Here is a 25,207-nt window from a genome sequence, read left to right as displayed (position 1 = left end):
AATTACATCTGTACGCTGTGTCAATGTGCATACAAGCCTATCCACAGATAGCAGCACATCTGTATGCTAAGGACTTTCTGCTGAGCTTCCTTCAGTTAAAACTACTGAGAAGACATATCTCTTCTATCTGTGAGTTTGACCTTGTGTAAGAAAAGTTAACTCTGCCTCCATCTGGACTATCACAGGTAACTTCAGTAAAAAGTGTTTTAGACCATGTTTAGATGTGCAACTCACCCAATATTGCAGTGTCAGTAAAATGTATCAATTTTTCATATCCAACACAGACCAAACAATATATGTTAAGCAACCCTTTCACTTCTCATTTCTCTATACAAACTTTCTAAAGTGAATGTATGCAAGCTAGCAAAATTAATATGAATGTCATCTCCACATGCTAAACATGCATAGTCAATTAGGATGTTGTTCCAATAGAACTAAATTTTCAGAAAAATTGATTAGCTGTGTTGCGCCATTTAAGAAAGGGAAGGAGGGTCTGACTGCAAATATAAAAACCTTGTCAATGTGGGTGTCTCATTGTATTGCTGTTTGCTACAGTAATTACAGTAAACCTTTGTAAGGTGTTGTTCGAGCTCATTCCACTGGGACACAGCTTTGGTGGCTTATTTTTTTTATTTAATAAATGAGTCACTGCCATTAGCATAAATAAGCTCTTGGGATCCTACAACTGCCTACATTGTCTAACAAACTACTGATTGGGATTCTGCTGAAATACAATTTACTTTTACTGTGTACCTCCTTGAAAATGATTTACTCTAATATTAAGTCTTCAGAAAGAGGTGACAGCCTCCCTTCTCATCCTGCTTTCACCAACATATTTGTTCTACTTAGCTACTTTTATGATTGTTTGATGGGTATGGTTTGGCTAAATGAATTTTCAGTTTTATTGTATTTTACACACACACACACACACACACACACACACACACATGCACATACACATATATACATACATATATATATATATATATATATATATATATATATATATATATATATATATACACACACGTGTGTGTGTGTTTCCTTCCTATGTATATATTTCTTTTTTTTTTGTTATTGATCTAATTTTTTTTTTTTTTATAGTTTCAGTGTCATTTTCTTCTTAGGCAGGAGTCGTGCTTTGGTGACTGATTCTCCCATTCCCCATTGACCTTTTTGTTCCTCTAATCTGTCAAGCAGTATTGAGCACAAGTGCTGAAAGACGACCATCATCCATCCTTCTACAGGGAATCAGGACCTTTTTTGTGTCTGCTCCTAACACCTTCCCTTTGTGGCCATTAAACATGATGCAAAACGTACTATGGTAGGCTAGATATAGTATGAGCTTCTGCATACCTGTTGTGATTGTCTACAGAGGTGCGACCTTCTTGGCAAATGTCTAGCCATGGGGTGTACCTTCCTTTCAGAAGCAGAGTGTCTGTGGTCTGACTCATAGTTGTGACTCCCATTGTGGAACATGTACCAACCCCTTTTCTCTGGACAGGTAAGTTATTATTGACCACTCCCTGTCATCTATTGTAGCTGGTTGGTGTATTGCCCAGGTTACTAACTAAATACAGATCATTTGAATCACTCCCCTTTATCACACAGCTGCCTCATTTCAAGGTCATGTTGGCAGGATGAGCTCATTTGGCATTCAGGAAATAAGATTTGATGACTGCCTTTATCATAATGTTATTTTATAGAATCTGGCAATTTGCATTAAATTCAAGATTTGCTTCTGTTCAAATTAAAGCATATTTATTGCAACATAATGTACTAATTCTTTATTTAGTCCTTATACAGTAGAAATAAAATGTAAATATATGGGAACAATAGAAATCACACCATAAAGTTTCTTCAATTATTATGTTCATTTTTTAACTCCATATTAACAGTGCTCTAGCACTTAACTATCTGATCATCTATTCATTACTGCTATGGGTCAACTGTAAGTGCCCTCGATGTAATAAAACTACAGTTTCATAGCTGTATTGAGTTGACTTCAGTCCTACATATCCAGTTAATTTTTGTGTTGTGTGATATAATATTTTCACGTGATAGCTGGTGTCAAGTGAGAAATAGAAGGCCGGAGAAATGGTATATGTGCATTTAAAATGTATGGCAGTAAAACTCAGAAGGTTAATCCATTGCTGATATGCAGCTTAGTTGTTCTTTAAATTATGCCTTATTATTTTTAATTTCATATGAAACTCTAGGAAAATATATATTTTCTTAATAACAGAGAGGAAGAATTGGTGGGGGTAGGAGCTGGGGGTATTTTTTGTGATAGGATAAGGGATTCATTGGCTGGTGAGGTGGTGATTGGGTAAAGATTAGATAGGAGAACTTTTACAGTGATATGTCAGAGTTTGGCCAGCATAGTGTGCAGCTGCTAGCCTTGCGTTCTGGACAGTTCTCAGCTGAAATGTCTTTATCCATGCGATTACTGTTTTCTCTCCACATCCCAAAGACATGCTGATAGGTGAACTGTAACTCTTTAAAATTGCCCATTTATGTGAACATTGTGTGTGTGTGTGTGTGTGTGTGTGTGTGTGTGTGTGTGTGTGTGTGTGTGTGTGCGTGTGTGTGTTTATTATTATGTGAGACTTTGTGTCTGTGTATATTTGTCTTCCAGTAGATTGGCACCTATTGCAGGACTTGTTTTGTACCATACACCCATTGTTTGACAGGGGAGACTATAGCTCCCTCAAATCCTGACTAGGATAAAGTAGGTATGTAGGTATGGGAAAATTACTGAGCGAATGAATGAGTGCTGTGAATGGCGAAGACTGATACTGCTATAGAGCTGACTATAAATTTATTTATTTATTTTATTTTAGATTTGTTGAACGGGCTAGTCCAACTGGATACATTTCCATTTTCAGTGTAGGCACGGGGAGAAAAGCTCCATATTCCAGAAAAAAGATCACAATAAGATAAGTACGTTGCTAAGATTTAACAAATTTAACCAGTAAATACATTTTAGCTAAGAGAATACTAGTAAATGCATTTTAGCTTAAGAGTAAGGGAAAAGTCTTCTAAGGTAACATATCATGTATGGATATACATACAACCCTTTCAGATGGTTTTACATACAATGGTGTTAGTAGAAAAGGAATAGCTAGTTTGTGTGAGTGAGAAGAAAAGGGTCAGAAGACAGTGGAGGAAGTTAGTCTGGGTTTGCACATGGGCATAGCCAGTGTGATTTAAGGTATGGTTTTAGCTTGGATTTAAATAGGGTAGTAGAAGGTAGGGAGGTTAGATCAGTAGGGAGGGGAGTTCCAGGTTTTACCCACTGTGTTAGAGAATAGAGAATCTCCAGCCAGATTGTTGGTTTTACATATCTTTACCACTATTTTGTTTGAAGAGCGCAGCGTTTTCAGGTTATTGTAGGGGGTGATTAGATTAGTTAGTATTGGAGTAGATGTAGGATGAAAGAGTATCTTATAGGCAATAGTTAGCTGGTTTGATAGAATAAGATTTGGCAATTCTAACCACCCTAGTTGATTCCGATTGTTACAATGATGGGTTCTATAGGTAGAGCCAGTTGCAAATCTGGCAATATTATTGTAGGAGCTAGCCAGCTTGTTCAGATTGCTTTTGCATAGTTTGGTATAGATAGGGGAAGCATATAGTAGGGTTGAGATAAGGTGGGTCCGGGCAATAGCGGTCTTTGCTAGTGGGGTAAGAAGGGGTTTGATCCTATAGAGGGAACCTAGATTTTTGTTTACTGTTTTTATAGTGTTGTTAATATGTGGCTCAAAGGTGAGGTGGTTGTCAATTAGTACTCCAAGTAGTTTTGTATTAGAGTCTGGAGATATGATTGTACCATTGCTAGATGTGATTGTGAAATGTAGTGGGGGGGCTCTGCGGGTGTGAGTAAATAGTAGCATTTTTGTTTTTTTTTGGTTTCAGGATAAGACATCGTTGAAGGAACCAATTCTCTACTGTGTTAAACGTGTCTTGGGTTAGGGAATGCAATTGTGAAAGTGAGGAGGCTGAGGATATTAGTGTAGAATCATCTGCATATTGGATACAGGTGGCTTGAGGTAGTACAGTGTGTAGGTCATTGGTAAAAATAGAAAAGAGGAGAGGACCCAATAGGGAGCCTTGAGGGACTCCAAGGGCAATTGGTAAGTGGGAAGACAAGTTGTTTTCCCATAGTACAGCCTGTTGCCTATTATTTAGATAGGATTGGAACCATTGAATAGCAAGTGGATCCAGTGAGAAGTTGCCAAGTATGTTTATGAGTAGCTGGTAGTTGACCATGTCACAGGCTTTTGACAGATCAATGAAGAGAGCTGAGGAAAGAGTGTTACTATTACGGTTTTTATTAATGACATCTGTGAAGGAAAGAAGAGCAGAAGAGGTGCTATGAAATGGTCTAAATCCATGTTGGCAGGTAGCTAATAGGTTGTTTGCTAGGAGGTGGTTTAATAGTTGCTTATGAATGCACATCTCCATGATTTTTGCCAGAGGGGATAATATGGCTATAGGCCTATAGTTAGAAAAATCTTTGGAATTACCACCTTTATGCAGGGGAATGACATGTGAGATTTTCCAAATAGTTGGAATAGTTCCTTCAGAAATAGTTCTGTTAATGAGGATGGATATGGGGTAGGCTATAGCTTTGACTACTTTTTGCAGGTATTCTCCAGGTAATAGATCTGCAGAGAGAGTGGTGGGTTTAAGTTTTTTTGATTATGGTGCAGACAAAGGATGTAGGAACAGGTTGGAATTGAAATATTGGGGCGTTATTAGGGATAATATTAGAAGAAGATTCAGTGTCAGCGGATAGCTGATTGGCAAAAGATTGAATGGTGTCTGTAAAGAAAGTATTAAAAGAATTGGCAATTTGGTTGGGGCTAAGGAGATTGGAGCCTGAGGGGGTGGGTGTGATTGTGTGACCTGGGTGCAGGAGTTTGTTTATACCTGACCAGAATTTTTGAGGTTTGTTTTGTTTGGTCTGTTGGAGTTGGCAGTAATAGTTTCTTTTATCTGACAGTATGGCTTTTTTAGTTTCATTTCTTAGTTGTCTAAATATTAGTTGATCAGCCAGGTTTTTGGTTGTACGCCAGGTAGCCCATAGTTTGTTTTTATGGAGGATTTTTTGTTTGGTAGTTTTGGTGAGCCAAGGAGCTGGTTTAGACCTTGTTCTTACTATTTGAGTTGGGGCATGGTAGTCTAGAATGGTTAAAAATTTAGAGTTAAAGTATTTAACGGTGCTGTCTAGTGGTAGGTGTTTCAGGGGTGACCAGTCGCAAGCTGCAAGTTCTTTTTGAAAGCTGTCAGTGTTCAAACTTTTATTACATCTTATTTTCTTATATATGGTTGGGTTTGGCATATAAGTCTTATACCTGATGAAGAAGATGAGTGAGTGGTCACTTATATCTTCTGGGAGGGTCCCTACTTTATAAGATTGGTTTTGACTGTTGTAAGAATACAATCTAGGTTGCTGTCGTTATTATTATGTTTATTGGTTCTAGTGGGAAGTATAGTGTTTTGTATAAAACCATGTAGGTTGATGTGTAAAGAAGGCTGTTCTGATGTGCAAGACATCCAGTTTATATTAACATCACCAAGTATTATGGTTTCTTGTGGGTAAGTGGTGGCCAGCAAACTTAGGATAGCTTCTAAGGTTGTGATGTTGTTGCCTGGGGGAAGGTAAATACAGATTATTTAAATGGATTTACATTTGTTGAGTTGAAATTTAGAGATAAGAATTTTAGTGTTGCTAGTTAGGGGAGGTTTAGAATCAATGGAAGTGATTTGTAATTCAGATTTATATAGGATAGTTACTCCTCCATCTTTCTTAGAGTTACGGTCCAGTCTCAATATGCTATAGCCAGGGGGAATAACTGTAGTATCCTGTATGGTTGATTTGAGCCATGTTTCAGAGAGGCAGAGGATGTCAAATGAATGTACATCTATGAGGGCATGTAGGTGAGCAACTTTATTATTTATGCTTCGAATATTGAGATGGGCTATAAGCAGAGAGTTGGAGGGTCTGTTGACCAGGTCTGAATTAGTAGAATTTGGTGTGTTAGTCTTGATGGAAGTGGAAGAATTTGGGCCAGTGTTTGGGTGTATATCACCGTCAATTAGGGAGTGGGCTTGTATTGCAAGAGAGAGTGTTAGTTCTTTACATATTAGGTTATGGAGTTTTTTAGTTCTAGCACTGTAGTATGTGATGTGAGTGAGTCTATGAATTTTATATGATAAATACTTTGGTGGATAGGATGTATAATTGTGGCTATGAGGGATGATGAATGTAGGTGTAAAGGTTTGTTTCATGGGGTTATGAAAGTGTAGGAGGTTGAGGTGTTCATACGAAGTAAGTATATAGGGTATAGCTAAAATAGATAGAAGTGATAGTAGGAGTAAGGGTTTAATGTATGTATATATATATATATATATATATATATATATATATATATATATATAGAGTGTTAGGTGACATTGTAAGTTGTAGTGTGTAGGTAAGTATATAAGGGATGGGTGTTAATAGAGATTAAATGTTGGGAGGTAGGCTTTAGCTATTTAAGGGGTTGGTCTATGTGATTGATTGGATTACAGAGGGTGTGGTCAGTGTGTATAAACGTAGAAGCACTGGGGGCGAGTGGAATTTGGGGGCAGGGTATGGGAGTGGAGTGAGCCCGCAGATGTATATGAGATGTATATTTTGATGTGTATTTAGGCTTGTGTGTTTCTAATTCTGTATTTACAATCCTGGCGTTCAAGTCAAATGAAACTCTAGACATAAAACTGAAGAAATATGTTTTCCATCATATCTTTATTCTCTGTACTGTACTAATTTCTCAGCATCACTCTTGTGTTTTTAGTCTTATTTTGTAATTTAGTTATACTCCTAAATGGCCTGATGGGGACTGACATACTGATGTGATTCTGTTTTTCATTCTGCTTGTTCCATGTGTGTCTCTTTAGAGTTACACTGCCTAGGCACAGCAAATCAGATGTCTTGTTTTGGTTATAATTACAGTGTTATACGTCTTTGACTTCTTATCACTGTCTGTGGAAAGAGTGTTTCCTTTCTTTTTTATTACATTACTCTATCTTATGGTAAACATGGAAGGCTAGCATTATTTTATCATGTACTTAAGTCTTATTTTAGGGAAAATAATTACTGCAGTCTCTTCTTTCCTATTCAAAGTTGTAATTCTGGCCAACCTGCTTACTAGCCGCGCTTCACTGTCTTAATTAGGTGCCAAATATACCAGCTCGGTTTAGCTATCTGTGACCAACAGTTGACACTTCATAGACTTAGCAGTGCAAGTCTTAGCAACTTTATATTGTATTGTCATTAATTTCCTATAAATATGTGACAAATGCAATACGTCACTACCCTAACATGAGTGCACTTACCAGCTTGTTTATGTAGTGTTGCAGTGTAACTGATTCCTGCTGTTCATATGAAGAATTTCTGCTACAACTAGTCTTTGGAAAGCAGTTTCAGTATACATGTATGTGTGTTTTCTAACACTTTACTTACCTCAGCAAATGATGGTTACAAGAAGTAAAAGTTTGTGTGGTGAACAAGTGAAACTACAGAAAGCATGTGTGCCCCCCATGTCATCAACAGAATGACAAATTCATTTCAGAAAAAACAAATGAAAAGTGCAAATAGGAAAGAAATTATGGCACTAAATTACACTAGATAATGTTACACTGGCAGAAAAAAATATGTAAGACAAGTTTATACCAGAGGTTTGTTTTTATTTATTTGTGAATAAACTGTCATAGTTTGATCCTTTTGTGTTATTGGTTTCTTTATGTATTAGTAACTGTGGTGTCTGAAGAGGTGCATTCTTCTTGCAGAATCCGTGTACTATGGTTTGTTCTGTTTTGGTTTCTTGTGTTTTTTTTTGGAATACTATAGGGTTAGGTCACTGGGCTTCCTTGATAATTATTGCTGCTCAATGGACATAAGTATAAGCAATATTCTAAAACCTGATATCAAGATCAAAAATGCTTTTCAGGTGATGGGGGGAATAGGAGTGAATGTCTGAAATTTTTCAGACTGTTTTGCATGATTGACTTGCATTTCAGTTTTTACCACCTTAGCAAAAATAATTTATTTGCTTTTACCTAGGTAAAGAGATTTTTTTTCCTGTCGTAACATTTCATTACAAAAGATGTGTCTTTATGGGTTCACTTTTGACAGGTGTTTCTGGTTCCTGAGCATCTTCTCTATTAGGGAATGCTACCAGTCTTTGTTTATTGATTTGTTGGATCATTGTCAAAGAAAGGTATTCTAAAAAATAAGCTAAAAATAGTAAGTTACTTGAATGTTTGCTAAAACTATTTTTGGATTAATGCTTACTTATTTCACCTCATCTTGTTGAATCTCAACCTAAGTGACCTTGCAAAAAATACTGCATGTGTATTTTATCTCCTCCACTTTTACTTATTTTAAATATCCTCTGATGCCACATTTCCACAGGATAATAGGGCTAAGCCTTGTGAAGTCTGTCTTGATAAAATGAGGGTTAAACAATCTCAGTAGATCCCATTTAAAATCATTGAGTTCTAACCAGTCGAATTATATTACTTATGAATGCATTGTCTAGCAATATCATACAATGGAATAATCTTCTTCATAGAGAATCATACTTAATTTGTACAACATCCGGATGTAATTTAAAAAATGAATTAAAAAAAACACAACTTTTACTCCTAAAAATAGGTACTTGTGTTTAGTGAACCATACCTGTAGAGAAAAAACAGAAGAGATGAAAATAATGAAAGAAAAAGGTTTCAGAAATTGTATGCCCTGCTTGTTATATCAGTGCTGCAGAAGATTAAAGGAAATGTGCAGTTACAGGTGTTTCCCTATTGTAATGAAAAAAGAAAAAGAATTGTCATTAGCTTGCGAAATTCCCCAATATGTACATTTAATTTTAGCAGTAGTTTGTCAGTTGTGTTTTGTTATTGTTAACATGTATTGTTGTTTATTCTTTGCCCTTTATTGTTACTTTTTTACATTGTCATTAATCAAGGTGGCATACACTTGAATTTTACTCCTAGTGCTAAAGTTGTAGGAATTGAAATTGGTGATAGTCAACCATCACTTTTCTCCCCTTCCTAATTTTTCAACATGAATCAGGCACCACAAACAACAATTATACAAGGGAAAAACAGAAGGGCAGAGGTTATGCGAGAGGGAGAAGGACATCACATCTCTTTTTCCTGTGCTCAATTTGAGTTGCTTCAAAAAGGTTTTTCCTTTATGCTATATAGAAGGGCTAACATGCTAATTTAGGACTTAAAGTTATATGTTTGTAAACTGACTTAATTCACATTGCATTTTGCATGATGTCAGCAGATTTGAAGCTGATGCTTTGAATACTGTTAGGAAAGAAGTACTTTTAATCCAGTACTTCACAGTACATTGCAGGTCTATTCTGACACCTGTGAAAATGAGCTTTGTCAGTTAAAATGTACTTTAACATTTGCTGAAAGAAAAGCTTTACTGGAACTGAAGGGAAAGTCAAATCTTAGAATTGTTAAAGCACTTAAAGGAAATGGTATCAGTCGTATGAATTCCAAAGATCATGTTAGCAATATTTTATGTCTACTAGCAGCTGTAACCTGTTATGAAGAAGTTAGTGTAGATCATATTTATAAGCAATTTGTGAGAGCAGATTGCGGTTTGCTTGATCTTTTACATCAGGGTCAGATACATTTTGTTGTATTTGATTATTTAGAAGTTAAATTCTCCAAAATTGACAGATTTTTTTTTTTTTGGAATAACCAAGATCCACAAGAATGCTGTTACTCTCCCTTTTAGACCAATTATAGCAGCACATTTCAGTAAAATTGAAGCTATATCAATCTGTTTAGACTCTATTTTTAAACCTGCTGTCCAAAAATCTAGATTTTGTCTCAAGGTTTCTTGGGTATTGTTAGATTTGTCAACGGCTTACAGGATATTAAACTTCAAGTCAATGAAACATAACATAATTGAAGACAGTTTATTAAAGTGGGTCATCTTACCAGTGATGTCACAGCTTTAAGTGATGAAATAAATTTTCTTAGGGTACTTTTTTAGGGAGAGAGGTTATGGAGAGGAGTTTGTGAACAATATTGTTTTGGAAGTTACTAAGAATGTATAGCTACAGTAAGGCTCAGCCTATTTTGAAATATAAGATATTGATGCCAAAAGTCAAAGATAAAAGCAATTCCTTGTATAGGACTTTTCTGATTTCTCTTGACTTAGCTGGTATAAAATTATTTTAAAGATATCTGGAAAATTGTGTTAGGCAATAAGGACCTAGCTAATATTATTGGTGTTGAAGAAAAAATTGTATACAAGAAAGATAAGAATATTAAGTTATTATTTGAAAGCAAATCTAGGTTCTTAGAATCTCCCTTGTCTCATGTAGGAATGTTTCGGTATCAACACTGGAAGTACTGCAGGTTTATTTTGAAAGTTTTTGTGTTATTTTTAAGCAAACTGTCAGAGTAGTTTGGGCTAAAAGCTGGTTTAAATGTAAATCTGAAAAGGTGGTCTACTAAGCACTGTGTGAAACTTGTGAAAGTTTCTATGTAGGTAAAACAACCAGAAACCTTTCACATAAAATTTATGAGTATCTTTTAGCCATTAAAAAAAGACAACAGTAATACTTTAGCAAAACATGCAGGTTGTGGTGTTTTTAAAAATGTATTTATTTTTTTTTTTGTATTAAACTATATTGATTAGTAAGCAGTAAGGGAAAATAATAGCACACTACTTGAATGCAAAGAAGTTAACTATCAGGTGGTGTTTTTGTAAGTGATCAGGGATGCTTAAAGCACAGGGGCTTTAAATGTTATGGTTTTAATTTATGTTGTTTTTACTAAAAAGGTTTAGTAATTGACAGTATTTATTATTACATCCTGTTTAGTAATTTTTTTATTGATTTTGTCAGCTGACTAATCATGTGATTTTTTGGCACTATTTAATTGAAATTTTGGTTTAGCTCTGATAAAGTTCGGACATATTAAAGAATGAAAGTGCTTAACTATTCCAATAATTTTCTTTTGTTTTTATATTGTTTGTTTGATGCTTTCTTAACCTTCATTTGGTTGAAATGTTTGCAGTGTTTTTCAACTGTGCTTTTTTATCATCAGCTTGTTTTCATTCTTTGATTTTTTTTTTACTTTTTATATTGTAATATTTAGCTTGTTATAATGTTAACAAACATGCTTGCATTTAAGTATTCTATAAATCTGCTATAACGTCATGCATTTCCCTGAAGGGGACACCATCAATTCAATAAAATAATATTCTCACACTAGAGATGTAGAATGGGATTCACAGATACATTTCTCAGAATGCAAATCAACTCCGGGTATGCTGCATTCTAAGCAAGATTATGCCAATTCATAGCCCAAGTTCTGCCCAGTAGCTCAGCCCAGGTTGCTGTGCAGTGTGAGCTTTGATGTCAAATTTACAAGGTGCTAGGACAGAGGTCCTATTCTAATAAGGTCCATAAGTAGCCTGGTATTCTGCTCATTTTGAATACTTGCATGTGCAGAAGTCCTATATGTTGTACTATGTATGTCACTATGAAGAATAGCATAGCAAATGCATTAGTGTACACCAGTAGGCAGAGGCATTTACCCATACATTTCAGTTTGGAAGTCTGAACAGGGGATATGGGACATCTTTACCCTGTACAGATTGCCTGCTCAGGTACATTTGTCTATGTATGAGAGCATGTGGCCATGTATGTGTGTCTATACAGGGGCAGTGTGGCAGTGTGTCTCTGCATGTCTTATAAGTGTGTGTGTGTGTGTGTGTGTGTGTGTGTGTGTGTGTGTGTGTGTGTGTGTGTGTGTGTCTGTGTTTTTTTGTATTTGTCTGTGTGCCTATGTGTGATGGCATGTGTCAGACTATCTATGGAGAGAGTATGCCCATGTGCATGTGTACCACACATGCTGTGCATGTTTGTGTGAGGACAAGTATGAATACTTGTGTACAGACATTTAAACATTTGTTCACTAGATAATGCAGAAACTGAAATTGTGATTATGGCAAAATTATTGAGCATTACAATCGACAATAAACTCAACTTTGAGCCACATATTCTCAACACAATAAAGAAAACTCACTTAAAACTAGGCACACTTTACCATCATAAACTCTACCTAGACAACCACAGCAGAACACAACTGGCCAGTACCTTACTTATCTCCTTCTCTTCTATATGGAAGTGCCATTTTTACTAACCTTCACTCATCTCTTTGCAACAAACTCCAATACTGCTATTATAAAATAGATCAATTTGCCCCAGGCAAGCCTAACTGCACACACCATTATCATGCAAACTCAAAAGTGAACTGGCTTGAATTTCCCCACTACCTCAGTTATACCCAATTGACTCAAGCCCACAAACTAATTTTTAAGCCCAACAGCTGCCCAGCACTCCACTCCATCCTACATACTTATATTCCAACCTTTCTCTTAGATCCTTCAGCAAGCAGCTTTTAAATGTTACCAAACCCAATAAAAGTGCTGAACAAAGTCTGTACTCCAACAGCATTGCTAAACTATGGAATACCCTAACCTCCCACATAACTCAAATTGACTGTTTAAAAACCTTTAAATCAGCTTTAAAAAGCCATTACCTCAATAAACCCTCTTGCCCCTGCATTACAAATAATAAGCCATCTTAAACCTGTTCCTTAATCTATGTAAGTTTAATATCATAAACCATATATTTTTTTTATTTTTTATTTTATTTATTTAACATTTGTTGACCGGGAATGTCCGACTAGGTTCCACAGAGCCTGTTTTCAGCGGAGGCCCAGGGAGAAACGCTCCAGATGCATGTCTTTGGAATATTAGATATTGGTTATCAACTAATCTCTTTTCCATATATTGCTGTGCAACATTTTTGCTTTAGTGTAAACTTTAAACTGTACTGTAATATTTCTTTCCATTTAACTATACTGTAATATGCTACTTTGTTATTTTTTGTTAAAGTTTGTACTTTGTACAAATTGTTTGTGGAACCTTTCTCCCCGGGCCTCCAATGAAAATGGGTTTATGACCCAGTGGACTTTCTCAGTCAACAAGTGTCAATAAATAAACACGTGCATGTTCATGTGTGTGTGTGTGTGTGTGTGTGTGTGTGTGTGTGTGTGTGTGTGTGTGTGTGCCTTTTTGTGTTTGTGAATGCATCTCAATGTATAGATGGAAGACTATGCCTGTGTGTGGTCTGTTTAAATTTTTATTTATTTATTTATTTTTTTTATTTATTTGCTTTTGATAACAGGAAAAGTCTAACTGAGCCACATGAGCCCATTTTCTATGAAAGCCTGGGGAGAAAATCTCCACAGCAGATTCAAAAACATTTAAACAGTAGTTGATGACCAATTATGTATAAAAGGCGAGAAGTCTAGCAGCAGAATTAATATTTTATAATGAGTTGGGGATCAAGGATCCAGAAAACACATTTTACAATAGCTGATAAGTAAGTTGTGTACAAGGAGAAAAAATCTCCACAAAAGATGAAACACAATCTGATTAATGATAATAACAGTAAAATTGAAAAGCAAACCGAGAGGTAAATCTTACATTGCTCAAAGATAAATAATGAAAACCAGTGCAAAAGACAAGCAACGAAATGAACCAGGCAAAATCCACGCCAAGGACAAGTAAGCACAGTTGCTATATTATTATGTCAGTCAGTCACATAGGCAAATAATCTAAGGACATCATGACAAAAAGTCTTCAGATAATAAAAGCAGTCCACAAAAATTTACTATAAAAATCGGTAAGCGCTTTCACAATTGAGCTTCCTCAGACCAGATACAAACAGATAAAAACGCACTCCATATAAGCACATGGTGTTAATACTCTATCCAATCAAAAAATTGCATTAATTAATTATATAAACTGAACTCATTCATTTTAAGAGAAGGAGTACCTCTCCAAATACTAAACAGACATAAAAACAGTACATATAAAAAATCTACATATGGCTATGCTTAACGTACTTTATATATATAAACATACTGCCAATGTACTGCTAAGAAACAACATCAGAAGAGAGACGCTTCCATCAAAAGAAACAAGCACAAAAATACAAATAAAAATAAATATAAATATTTGTAAAAAAATCATTTCTGCAGTCTCCTTTACTTTAAAAGGGGCTTAATAGAAGCCCTCTCATTCAGCCCTCTCCCTCTGTCTGCATGAAGTATAACAATCCAACAAGTTTCCCTATGCTCAGTATGTGTGATAATATCACCTTCCCTAATGCTAGGCAAAATAATCTCAATAACCCTAAAATTAAAAGTATGAGTTTCCCCTTGTTCTAAAACATGTTTCAAAAGTGTATTATGTAGTGAGCCTTTCCTGATGTGATATATGTGCTCTCTCATCCTGTCACAGAGCACCCTGTTGGTTTTACCAACATAAAATGAACTACAGGCAGAGCACTCCACTAAATAAACAACATGAGGGGTCATGCAGTTCGCATTTGCATGACAGGTGAACTCTCTTCGGAGGTCTGGATGATAAAAGGTTTCCGAAATGTTAAAAAAAGTGCAGAAATTACAACTACCACAGGGCAAAGTATGACCTGAAACAGAGGTCATACTAACAGGACCTCTGTCATAACACAAACGCCTTCTCAAATTTTTATAATTTTTAAATCTAAACCTGAGTTTATCACCCACAATCCTACTAATCTCATCATCAACTTATAAAATAGGCCAGTGCTGTGCAAATAAACTGGTGACCTCTCTATGATCACTAGAATAGAACAGGGGAATTCTAACACCATTCATGGTGGAGCTACTGCCATCGACAGCACCTACCTCCAAAGTAGGTCCAAAATATGGACATGCTGTAGTTGACCTCAGTTGATCAAGATCAGACCATTGTCTACAGATCTCACCAGTACTATACCCCCTTGCTAACAACTTCCTCTCTAAACCAGCAATCTCATGCACAAAACCATCCATAGACGGATTCAACCTAGAGGCCCTCATTCCTTGTTCTCTGATTAAATTTCGAAAAATGTAACCAGGATGCATACTAGACCTAAAAAGGAAGGCATTCCTGTGACATGTCTTACGATGAATGCCTGTATTGATTGTATGCTCATCTAACTTCTCAATGTATAGGTCTAAAAACTCAATACAGGTATGAGACCAAATAAAAGTAAATTTCAAGCAATCAATCAAACTATTAATAGTGTTGTGGAAATGTACCAACTTCTCAAACGGCCCTTGCCATAACAAAAACAAATCATCGACAAAACGTCGATAAAATAAGACATGTTCCTTAAAACCTGTAGTAGGAAACTACATGTTAATCTTCCAGTGGGCAAAAAACATGTTGGCGTAGCTATTGGCACAGGAAGTGCCCATAGCTACGCCGTGTTTCTGTAAAAATATCATCTCACTAAAAGTAAAAACATTGTTTTCAAGGACAATCTCTAAAAGGAAACAGATCAAATCAACCTGTTTCAGAGTATAATCACTATGTAATGATAAATATTCATGCACGTACTGAATGCCCAATTCATTGGGAATCATAGTAAATAATGACTGTACGTCAAAGGTTACAAAGATGACATCACTAACATCAGGAACATTCTTTGTGCATTCATATAAATCCAACAAAAACTGTTTTGAGTCTCTTAGGACTATGTGATTCAAACTAATAACCGGTCTCAAGAACTTCTCAACATAAAGTGAAAGTGGTTCAGTGACCCACCCTCCTCCTGCCACAGTAGGTCTCATGGGTGGGTTAGTGGGATGTTTGTGAATCTTTGGCAGTCCTTGTATTAGTGGAATCAATGGATTGGCCACTTTCAAAAAAGAAAAAAACTTCTTCAGTGATAAGATGGGCTGAAAAAATATCAGAAATGTCCCTGCCTACTGATAAAATCACTCTATTAGTAGGATTAACTACAATCAAGAATATAGTATGAACTGCAGGTAACAAGGCACTTTGTAGAAGTTGATAAGCTTTTTCAAGTAAACTAATGCATAGTTTTCAGAATATTGACTATATTTCTAATAATATATAGAGGTGCAAAATAATAAAGTATTCTGCTGCCAAAATAGACAGAGGAATAGAATGAGATGACGAAGAGTAATGCGCTGGAGGGAAAATTAAGGACATGGAGAGAGGGTTTATTATTAGAGAGATGATAATAATATGGAAGGACATTAGATAAGAAAATAAATACTACAAATTGTGAGCTGTAGAGATAGAAGAGCATATTTCAGTAGTATGATTTCATTAAAGTGAGAGCTTCTTTTGATGTTTGCCTGTTATAGTCAGTCAGTGGTCATGCACCTGTTTTGAGGGCTGGGCAGGTACAGATGTCAGACAGATATTTTTTGATTGGTCCTGGAAGTGAAAAGGTTACCAGTATATTTAAGGGATAAGGGAATAGAGTTCCAGGAGTGGGCTACATGGCTGTAATAGAGATAACTTTGTGCTATGATGAGGTATAAGCTACTGTGTAGCACAGACTGAAATTCCCCAATAATGACGTTTGTGGGGATAAGAGTGACTATGAAGCTCAGGGAATGCAGTAACACAACTCACAACATCAGTGAAGTACAAATGTCTATGACTGCAAGCCTTAGTTTGATTTATTTTCTTCAATTAAGCATAATTAAACCACATTGCATCACATCTCCAACCGACTAAAGAAATGAGATAACATTACTTTTCTCATCTATGATACAGAATCAGTATTGCCTAGACATGGTAAGGCCTTGCTGTGTCTAATAATGGTGGCTGCCAAAAAAGCAATTACTAGAAAATGGAAACCAAAATCTGAACCAACTATACTGGAAGTAGTGAATATAGTTACAGAGATAAAACAACTGGATTTGAGATCTTTAGAAATGGGTAGGAGCAAACTACATAGGAAAAATGGGAATTGTGGGAAAGATGCATACAAATGAGGAATGAGGTTTAAAAGGTGGCAAGACTTAAATGAGCTATGTGATGTTTGAGTGGGAAAGATTAGGTAGATTGTAAGTGATGCATAATGTTTGCAACTGTGAGTGTGTCAGAATGGTTTGTGATGTAAAATGCTTGCAATTAGGATTGTGTCAGTGTGGTTTGTTTTCATTTATATAAATGTATGATTGCCTATGAATTAAGTTTTTTTTTTTTTTGAAAAAAATGGGAATTGAATAATTTATGCAATATTGGTTAGGTTATATGATATGTAGCAATGTCTGTGAAGTATAAAGCTTGTTATATTAATATAGTTTGATTACTTTTATATGAATGTAAATTTGCCTATGTCACAAGTAATAATTCAATAAAGGTGTTTAAAAAAAGCATTACCATTGGCAGACTGTGGCTTTGTTGTTGGTGAAAACAGACGTCATTTGTTTGTGTAGTTACTTCTCGTATTAGTTCTGTTCTTGTAATAAAAGTGCTTACTTATGTATGCACTTTTGCTTCTTTATTTATTTATCTGCTTGTTTTCACTAATTGGGATGTTCCCTTAAAATGCTTGTTTCTTTTTTTTATCTAGGCTATGCAGTAGGTGCTGGTCATTTTGTTAGCCCAAGCAGCACTGAGATTATAGGAGGAGCACCCCAACAGGAACAGACTGGTAGGGTAAGAGTTAAATGAATTTTATTTTAATGTTATATCTTACAATTAATGTGTAAACTGTAGGAAATATCAAGCTTTTATAACTTAATATTATACTTTCTCCAAGTAGGTTAATTATTACCTGGTTAAGGTAAAATAGGTCAGTGTTTTAAGTTATGCAAGGATGTATGCAGTACAGATTAGTTGAGAGTGGAGAATTTATATTTAAGTCATATTGGGGTGCTGTTTGGTTTGAGGAGGCAGTCAAAGTAACCAAACTGCAACCCACTCCACACTATAGGTAATGATATGAATTACTTGTCAGGCTGATCGTTTGTGTTCCTGCCAAATAACAGCATTACATTAAAATGAAGTATCTTTTCTTTTTTTTAAGTAAGGGCATGGTATAATAGATACTGCTCTGTGTTTTTAGTTTTCTGCAGTGACACAAGTCATTGTGATGATTTAAGATGTAATGATATTTTCACTCCAACCGTCTAATCAATAAAAAAGGGTCTGTCACCATGGATCAGGGGCGGCTCGTGCTATAGGACTGCAGCCCTCCCACCTGTAAAAAGAAAAGAAAAAAAACACGGCAAACATAAAATCAAAACAGGAAAAAAATAAACGCTCCATGCATGCTCACAGCACAGACTTTTGGGTTGCAGGGCAGAGATGCCTTTTTCCCTTATCCAGACTGCCTGTTAGGCAGTCTGGATAAGGGAAAAAGGCATCTCTGCCCTGCAACCTAGAAGTCTGTTCAGTTGTCATCACCCGCACACAGAGAAGACTGGACTGCATCACCCTCAGTCAGGAGCCTTCAGCCTATCACAGGAAACAGAAACCAGCCACCAGCCAAACCGGAAACCAAAGGTAGGCTGTGTGTCGAAAGCAGCCATGAGGGAAGATGTATGTTGGACAGAGCCGGTAAGTGTTATTTTATGTAGCAGGAAAAGTGTAATATGTAATTTTATTCAGGTTAGCTTTAGCCATTGGTTTTACTTATGCAGGCTTTTATTATGCTGCCATTTATATTATTATGCTGCCGATGTGTGTGCCATTCGTATTTGGTTTTATTATGCTGCCGATGTGTATTTGGTTTTATTATGCTGCTGATGTGTGTGACATTCGTATTTGGTTTTATTATGGTGTGTGTAATGCCCCAGTCACTATCTACTGGTGGCTAGAGAGGTCAGGCTTGAACCCTGTACCTTAAGTGCAGGTGGCAAGGGCCTGACTTGCCTACCCACCACCATTTGTAAATAAAAACAGATTTTTGCCTCATATTTGTTCTGTTCCTCATATAATCTGTGAATTCTGAGTGTTTGTTTTTCCTTGCAAAGTCAGTAGTGCAGTGATGCATATTATTATTATATTATATATTATATTATATTATATATTATATATTATATTATATATACATATTATAGTATATAACTATACATTGTTGTCTGACAGCTACAGGTTCTCTGGTTTGATTCTTGGCTAGGGTGCCTTCTGTGTGGAGTCTGTACGTCTGGAGTGTTTCTCCCTGCTCTGCTAAAAGTTGGCTTTTGTTCCAATTCAGACTTTCCTGGTTAACATGTTAAATAAAAATAACAGGCATTTGAATTTTCATACTTCATATTCTTCAGAAAGTACATGGTAACACAAAACTCTTTATTCTAGCAATTTTTCTAAGTTTATAAGTTTGGATATTTGAAATTTGTCCCTGTTTTTATGACTGTATTCCCCCATTATTGACTTTGTCCAGGTTTTTTGTGCTAGGGTTGAGAGCTATGGTGAGAACTGAATTTACTGAATATGTTTGGGGGCTGTATTCCCCCATTAATGGCTTTGTCCAAGTGTCTTTTGCTAAGAGGTTGAGAGCTATGTTCACAAAACAGCTGCTTTGGCATAGTGGTATGTTTCTCTTTTGCACGGGGTCCTGGGTTTAACACTTGGCAGTAAAATGTATGGTGGTAACACAGCATCCTATTCTAGCAACTTTCCAACATTATACAAGCAATGTTTAAAATGAGTTCCTGGTTTTTGGGCTTTTGCCCCCCCCCCCCAATACATGTTGGCTTTTTCCAGATTTCTTGTGCTGCAAAGTTCAGAGATACAGCTGAGTGTCAAATAGATTTTACAAGGAGCTGAGAGCTGTAGGGGAACTAAAGTTTAGTGCTGCTTATGCTGAGTCTGCTTCTATTGTTAATAGCACAACAGGTAGTGTACTTTTGATGCAGAAGGCTGTGGGTTCTACTCTCGCATTAGGTAGATGCATTGCTGATACTGTACTGTGTTGTAAAGGGGGGTGGATGCTGCAGTCCTTTTTGTTGAAGATACCTAGTAACAATGAACCTGTTGTCATCCATTCCCTATTGCAATATTACTAGCTTATTTTTTTGTTGTGATAATAGTTTTCCAAAACCTGATGCAAGTTTCTATGTCACTATTGGTCATAGTAACATTTTGGAGGTAACTGGAACACAGTTCTTTGATTTGTCTTAGGATTATTGTGTGTGATTTAGGGAGGTTTAAGTTGGTCCTCATTTCTTGTATTGAACAGTTAAGGTAGGGATAAATATCTTGGATTGACTAGCTTATTTTTTTAATGCAACATAGACAATTTATTGTAGATGAAACAATGAAACAATGAAATATCAAGTTGTTTGCTAGTAGCAACCTCTTCATTAGTTACAGATTTCTTTAATGTGGGAATTATTTAGATGACTTGTACTACATCAGAGAATGTGCATATTTACTGATACTGGTGAACAGTTACTGGTGGACTGTTATGATTTTGAGTAGACTTTTATGATGGAAATGTTCTGAATTAGGCAGTTGGTGCAAGCATTTTGGTTCATTGTTTACTGGAAAAATGTTCAAAACGATAAATTTAAAATGCTGTCTAACAACTGTACTGTTTTGTACAAGGAATATAATTTAATATAATCAGGAAGGTGTATCAAAGAGCACGTGTATGTTTCATGTGCCTATGATTTGAAAACAGCCCAAAGTTAATCTTTGTCTGCCACTGGCAAAATGTATTTTCTTTGAATGTTAGTTTCAATGCTGCTTCAATGAATGAGAGTTTCAAGGGCAGAGAAGTTTTAATGCTAAGTCTGTTTTCATTGTGAGACTGCATTGCTTTGTTTAGCAGATATCTATTAAGTCTTTTTGTTGTAAAATGTAAAATAAAACTTTCAAATGAAATTCAAATCATTGCAGAAGGAAAGCAGTATGCACATTAGTGTTTATGGTAAATGGGGTGAAATAACCAAGGAATAGGACATTGGAATGGCTGCAGGGGGGTGGCCCCATTCGACCATGATTTTGTGAGGGGGGTAGGGCAGCAAACTCAGACAGGCCTGGCTGAACTATACCTCTCAACGGTACAGATTTCTGCAGAATGAATAGATTTTTGCTTCTTATTTTTGGTTTGTTCCTCATAAAATTTGTGGTTTTCTTGCAATTCATTTAGGAATGAAGTCACTAAATAATGACATACATTAAGTTTCAGACATCATAACCTTCAGAAAAATGCATGCTAAAGCAAGACCTTCTATCAACTGTCTTAAGTTTATACAAGAGCAATTTTTAGTACTGTTTGTATGTATTGTTCCCCCCAATATATTTGGCCTTGTCCAGATTTCCTGCATTAAGAGGTTGAGAGGTACATGCAAATCGCTTTATAGATTTAGGAATATCCAAACCTCTCAACTGTCCCCAATTTTGGCTCAAAATATTGCTTTTCCCCTAATAATTCCTATGCAAAACAGCAATTTTGGAAGAATACGTGGAGGGTTTACAATTATAAATAACTGTAATGATCAGAGTTATAGATTACTTTTATTTCAGAAATGCATGTAGATTCTCTAATTTTGTCAGTTGCTCAAGTTAACTGTACTAATATTAAAAAGGTTTCCCTTCTTTGACAGGTTACCAGCTGTATTGTGTAGCAATTTTATATTTTTGCATCACATTTTTGGTCCGTTTGTCATAAAATTTTGGTTTTCTGGCAAATTAGTGGCAAATCATTAATGACTGAAGTTAGAAAAATAATGGCAGACATTTGAGTTTCAGATTTCATACCCTTCAGAAAATTCATACTAATGCAAGACCTACTACTATTCTACTATCTTTCTAAGTTTATAAGAGCAAAATTGTCCTTATTTTTGGGCCTGTGTCCCACTTCTATGTATGGCTTTGTCCAGTTTTCTTGCTCTGAGGTTGAGAGGTATGAGTGTCAGAGTCATCCCCGTCAGACATTTCAAATTGTGTCATACTTGTTGCACCCCACTCCCCCATGTAGTGACTCGGGATGTGTCCAAGGAAGGCAAGGAGCAATTATGCAGTGTAAGTGTGTGGAGTATTCCCCCATCCAAGGTAGACACAAGTACGGCAGTGGCTTTTCATCTGTCCTTGATTTTGCAGACTGTTCTAGTTTTCTGTCATATTTTTATACTGTCGATTTATGCCTCTTCAGAAAATGCATGCTGTCGCAGTGCCCTGTTGCTCTGTGTTTAAGTAGCAATGCTTTAATGACCATCTGGCAAGCTTGTCGGAGATTGTAAGATGCAAGTAAGCTTTAATAAGCATACTGTTAAAGAATTACTAACATTGAAAGCCTTTTTTGTTGTTGCCATGCAGAGAATATTTACATAACTAGATAACGTAGCCTTAGGTATTGAAATGCATATGACAGTATTTGTAATAAAGTACAGGATTACAGTATTTTAAGAAGCTCATTACATTTGTTGGAGACTTGCAGTCATCTTTGCAGGCTTTACATGTAAACTAAACAGAATGCCAATCTGTTATGTGTGGTCCATAACCTGTGCAGTAATCATTTAAGCAATTTATCTTGAGCTTGTTTCTTGTTTGCTGTTCATGTGTTACTTTGATCATGTCTTCCCCATGAAACAAGTAGATAGTTGTTGTCAGGCAGCAGGTCTTTTTACAAGTGGGGGTATCACAGAGATTGCTACTTTTAGCATTTTACTTGGTAATTTTATAAAGCTGAATATAAATTATAATTGGAATTGCACTACAAGAAGAATGGTTTGAGTTGAGTGCTGCTTGTTTTTTTTAATACTTGATTTTGACTGGCATTCCAGTAATGTATTTAAAAAGTAATTTATTTTTTCATGCCTCACAATGTGTTTCCATCTAGATATTAAGTAAGCTGTCATGTAACCAATGCATTGAAATGTTTTTTTCTTCTACACTTCATTTTGTCTTGATTGGACTCTCATAATGACAGTTTGGCACCCAGGGCAGCATATTTAATTAAAGTTCTAGTTGTTGTGGTTTTGAGCATAGCCCCACCCCTTTCTAGTTGGCCACACCCCATTCTCATTGGCACCACCCATTCAGCTGTCTTCTGCAGCCCCCCCTTTAATTTGAAGTCACCAGCTGCCACTGCTATGGATATGAACTTTCCTACTATCTCCATTACCATCTTTGTGGATATGGGCATCCTGAGGCAATGTAGAATTTGCCTCATGTTTACTGACAACCAATTAACTCTCAAACAAACTGATACAGTATGTGAGAGATATATTTACACAATGCCACTGGAAGCAAAGCTCTCACATAAAAGTACTCCTAATGTCAATAAGGATGTCAGTAGTACACATGCTGTACCCATCATGCACATTTCAAAGCAGACATATAGACCCACATATACTGAGGAACTTAAACGTTACCTTAAAACACAAAGATCTCCTAGACAAAGTACACATAAGAAATACCCTCAGCAGCCCAAAACACACTCTTTCAAAACAACACCCACATCATCACATAGAACTACATCTAAGCCCATAAGACAAGTCACCACACAATCTAACATTCTAGTTATTGGAGACTCCATTATGAGACACACCGATGTCCCTCTCACCAGGCTGAGTAAGGAGAAAGTTACAATCACTCTCTTATCAGGGGCTAGGATCCACCACATTATGCATGCACTCAGGTCATTGGATCACAGTTACCAATACGACTCAGTCATAGTCCATGTGGTAGTAAATGACCTAAGATGTACCTCCCTAGTCTATATGAATAGTGACATCATAGTGCTTTCGGAATACATGTCTCAGGCTTGTATGAGCCTAGCATTGAGTAGCATTTTACCTTCTCCAAGGATGATGCCACAATACGAACAAAAGATGATTGACTTTAATAATTGGCTTAGTTTCTGGAGTAATTCTAAGGGGGGTGCAGTATTTGTCAGCATGGAATGAGATGGTCAACAGACCATGCTGATTTGCCAGGGATGTTCTGCACCTCTTCCCTCTAGGCTTTCAAATATTAGCTAAAACATTGTCTTACCCCATAGTGCCTTTTTTAGGTAATGCCAAACTGAAAGTGCTTCTGACATAGCAAATCAAAACCAAGAAAATCTAAAGGTATTACTGCTCAATGCTAGGAGCCTAAACAAAAAACTCTACTCCCTGGAAGGTCTCTTTACCCTAGAGATTGCTGATGTCTGCGCAGTGTCAGAGGTGTGGTTTAAAGCTGCGGACAGCAAACCAACAGTGCAGGGTTATAGTGCCTTCCACACATTTAGACCAGCTACTTCACAGGCAGGGACTAAAGGTGGAGTTGTCTCTATTTACATCAAAAATAAATATATGTCAAGGCTGGTCAAACAGGACAATGCACTTGAGCTGCTCCGTGTTCAAATCACCATAGGTAAAATCCAATACCACTTCCTTGCAAGCTATAGTTCCCCCTCTATAACCCAGGAAACCCATACCATGTATTTACACTTATTAGAAACACTAACCATCCAACCCAATACCATATACATGGGTGACTTTAATTACCCCACTGTTAACTGGGAATCTTATATGACATCAAACGTACATGCACAGAGATTTCTGGATTTTATAAACACAGACTCCCTGGATCAGATAGTCAGTACACCAACTAGGCGTGCAATTTTATGGATCTGGTCTTCACTAATATGGGAGAGTGCTGCACACCCCCTACTGTGATGCCTTCCCTGGTAAGATCAGACCACAAAATGGTCTCCTTTGAAGTAAAAAATAAAACCTTGACCCCCAAATAAACCAGGAATATTCGGGAACTATTCTAAGGCTAACCTCCTGCTATTACGTGAGAACCTGGCAAAAGTTCAAGCCTCTATAAACCCTGAGAACACTTCTGCCTATGCAGAACTGTTCACAGCAACTCTGTACAAACATGTTAATATCTGTATAGAGGCAGCTGTACCCACCAAGAAGAAGTACAGAACTAACTCAAAAAACAAGCCACCATAGTGAAATGACAAAATCAATTGGATGTATAATAGGAGGAAGAAAATCATGGCAAAAATTAGGAGGTGCAGCACCCAGCAGGATAAAAGCACTCTCATTAAACTAAACAAATAAGTCAGAGGACATATAAAGTCTACCAAAGCCAACTTTGAGGTAAGTTTGGCCTCCCAGGCCAAGGACAAACACAAAGCATTCTTTAGCTATGCTCGCAACCTCAAAGGCAATACACAATTGTGTGCAGAGTTCATTGTAAATGGAGCCATGTATACTGAGCCAGAAGATATAGCAAACCTACTGGCTATAAATTCATCTCCAACTTTACTCCTCTCTCCACCTCAACTTTCACTCAGGA

The 25,207-nt window shown here is 36.5% G+C and overlaps 1 protein-coding gene across 1 annotated transcript in view; it reads left to right on the top strand.

Annotated features, from left to right (window-relative positions):
- The window catches only part of ITGA4 (integrin subunit alpha 4), a 1,222,769-nt gene that overhangs the window by 491,712 nt on the left and 705,850 nt on the right, over positions 1-25,207 (top strand). Inside the window, exon 7 of the mRNA XM_044075262.1 lies at positions 17,529-17,614. Within this exon, the coding sequence (XP_043931197.1) occupies positions 17,529-17,614 (86 nt within the window). The remainder of the gene's footprint in view (positions 1-17,528; positions 17,615-25,207) is intronic.

This window comes from Protopterus annectens, chromosome 6.part0, assembly GCF_019279795.1.
Source record: "Protopterus annectens isolate FY-2018-M chromosome 6.part0, PAN1.0, whole genome shotgun sequence".
NCBI lineage: Eukaryota > Metazoa > Chordata > Ceratodontiformes > Protopteridae > Protopterus > Protopterus annectens.
Note: the sequence above shows the minus strand (reverse complement) of the source record. Positions and strands in the feature narration are given on the sequence as shown.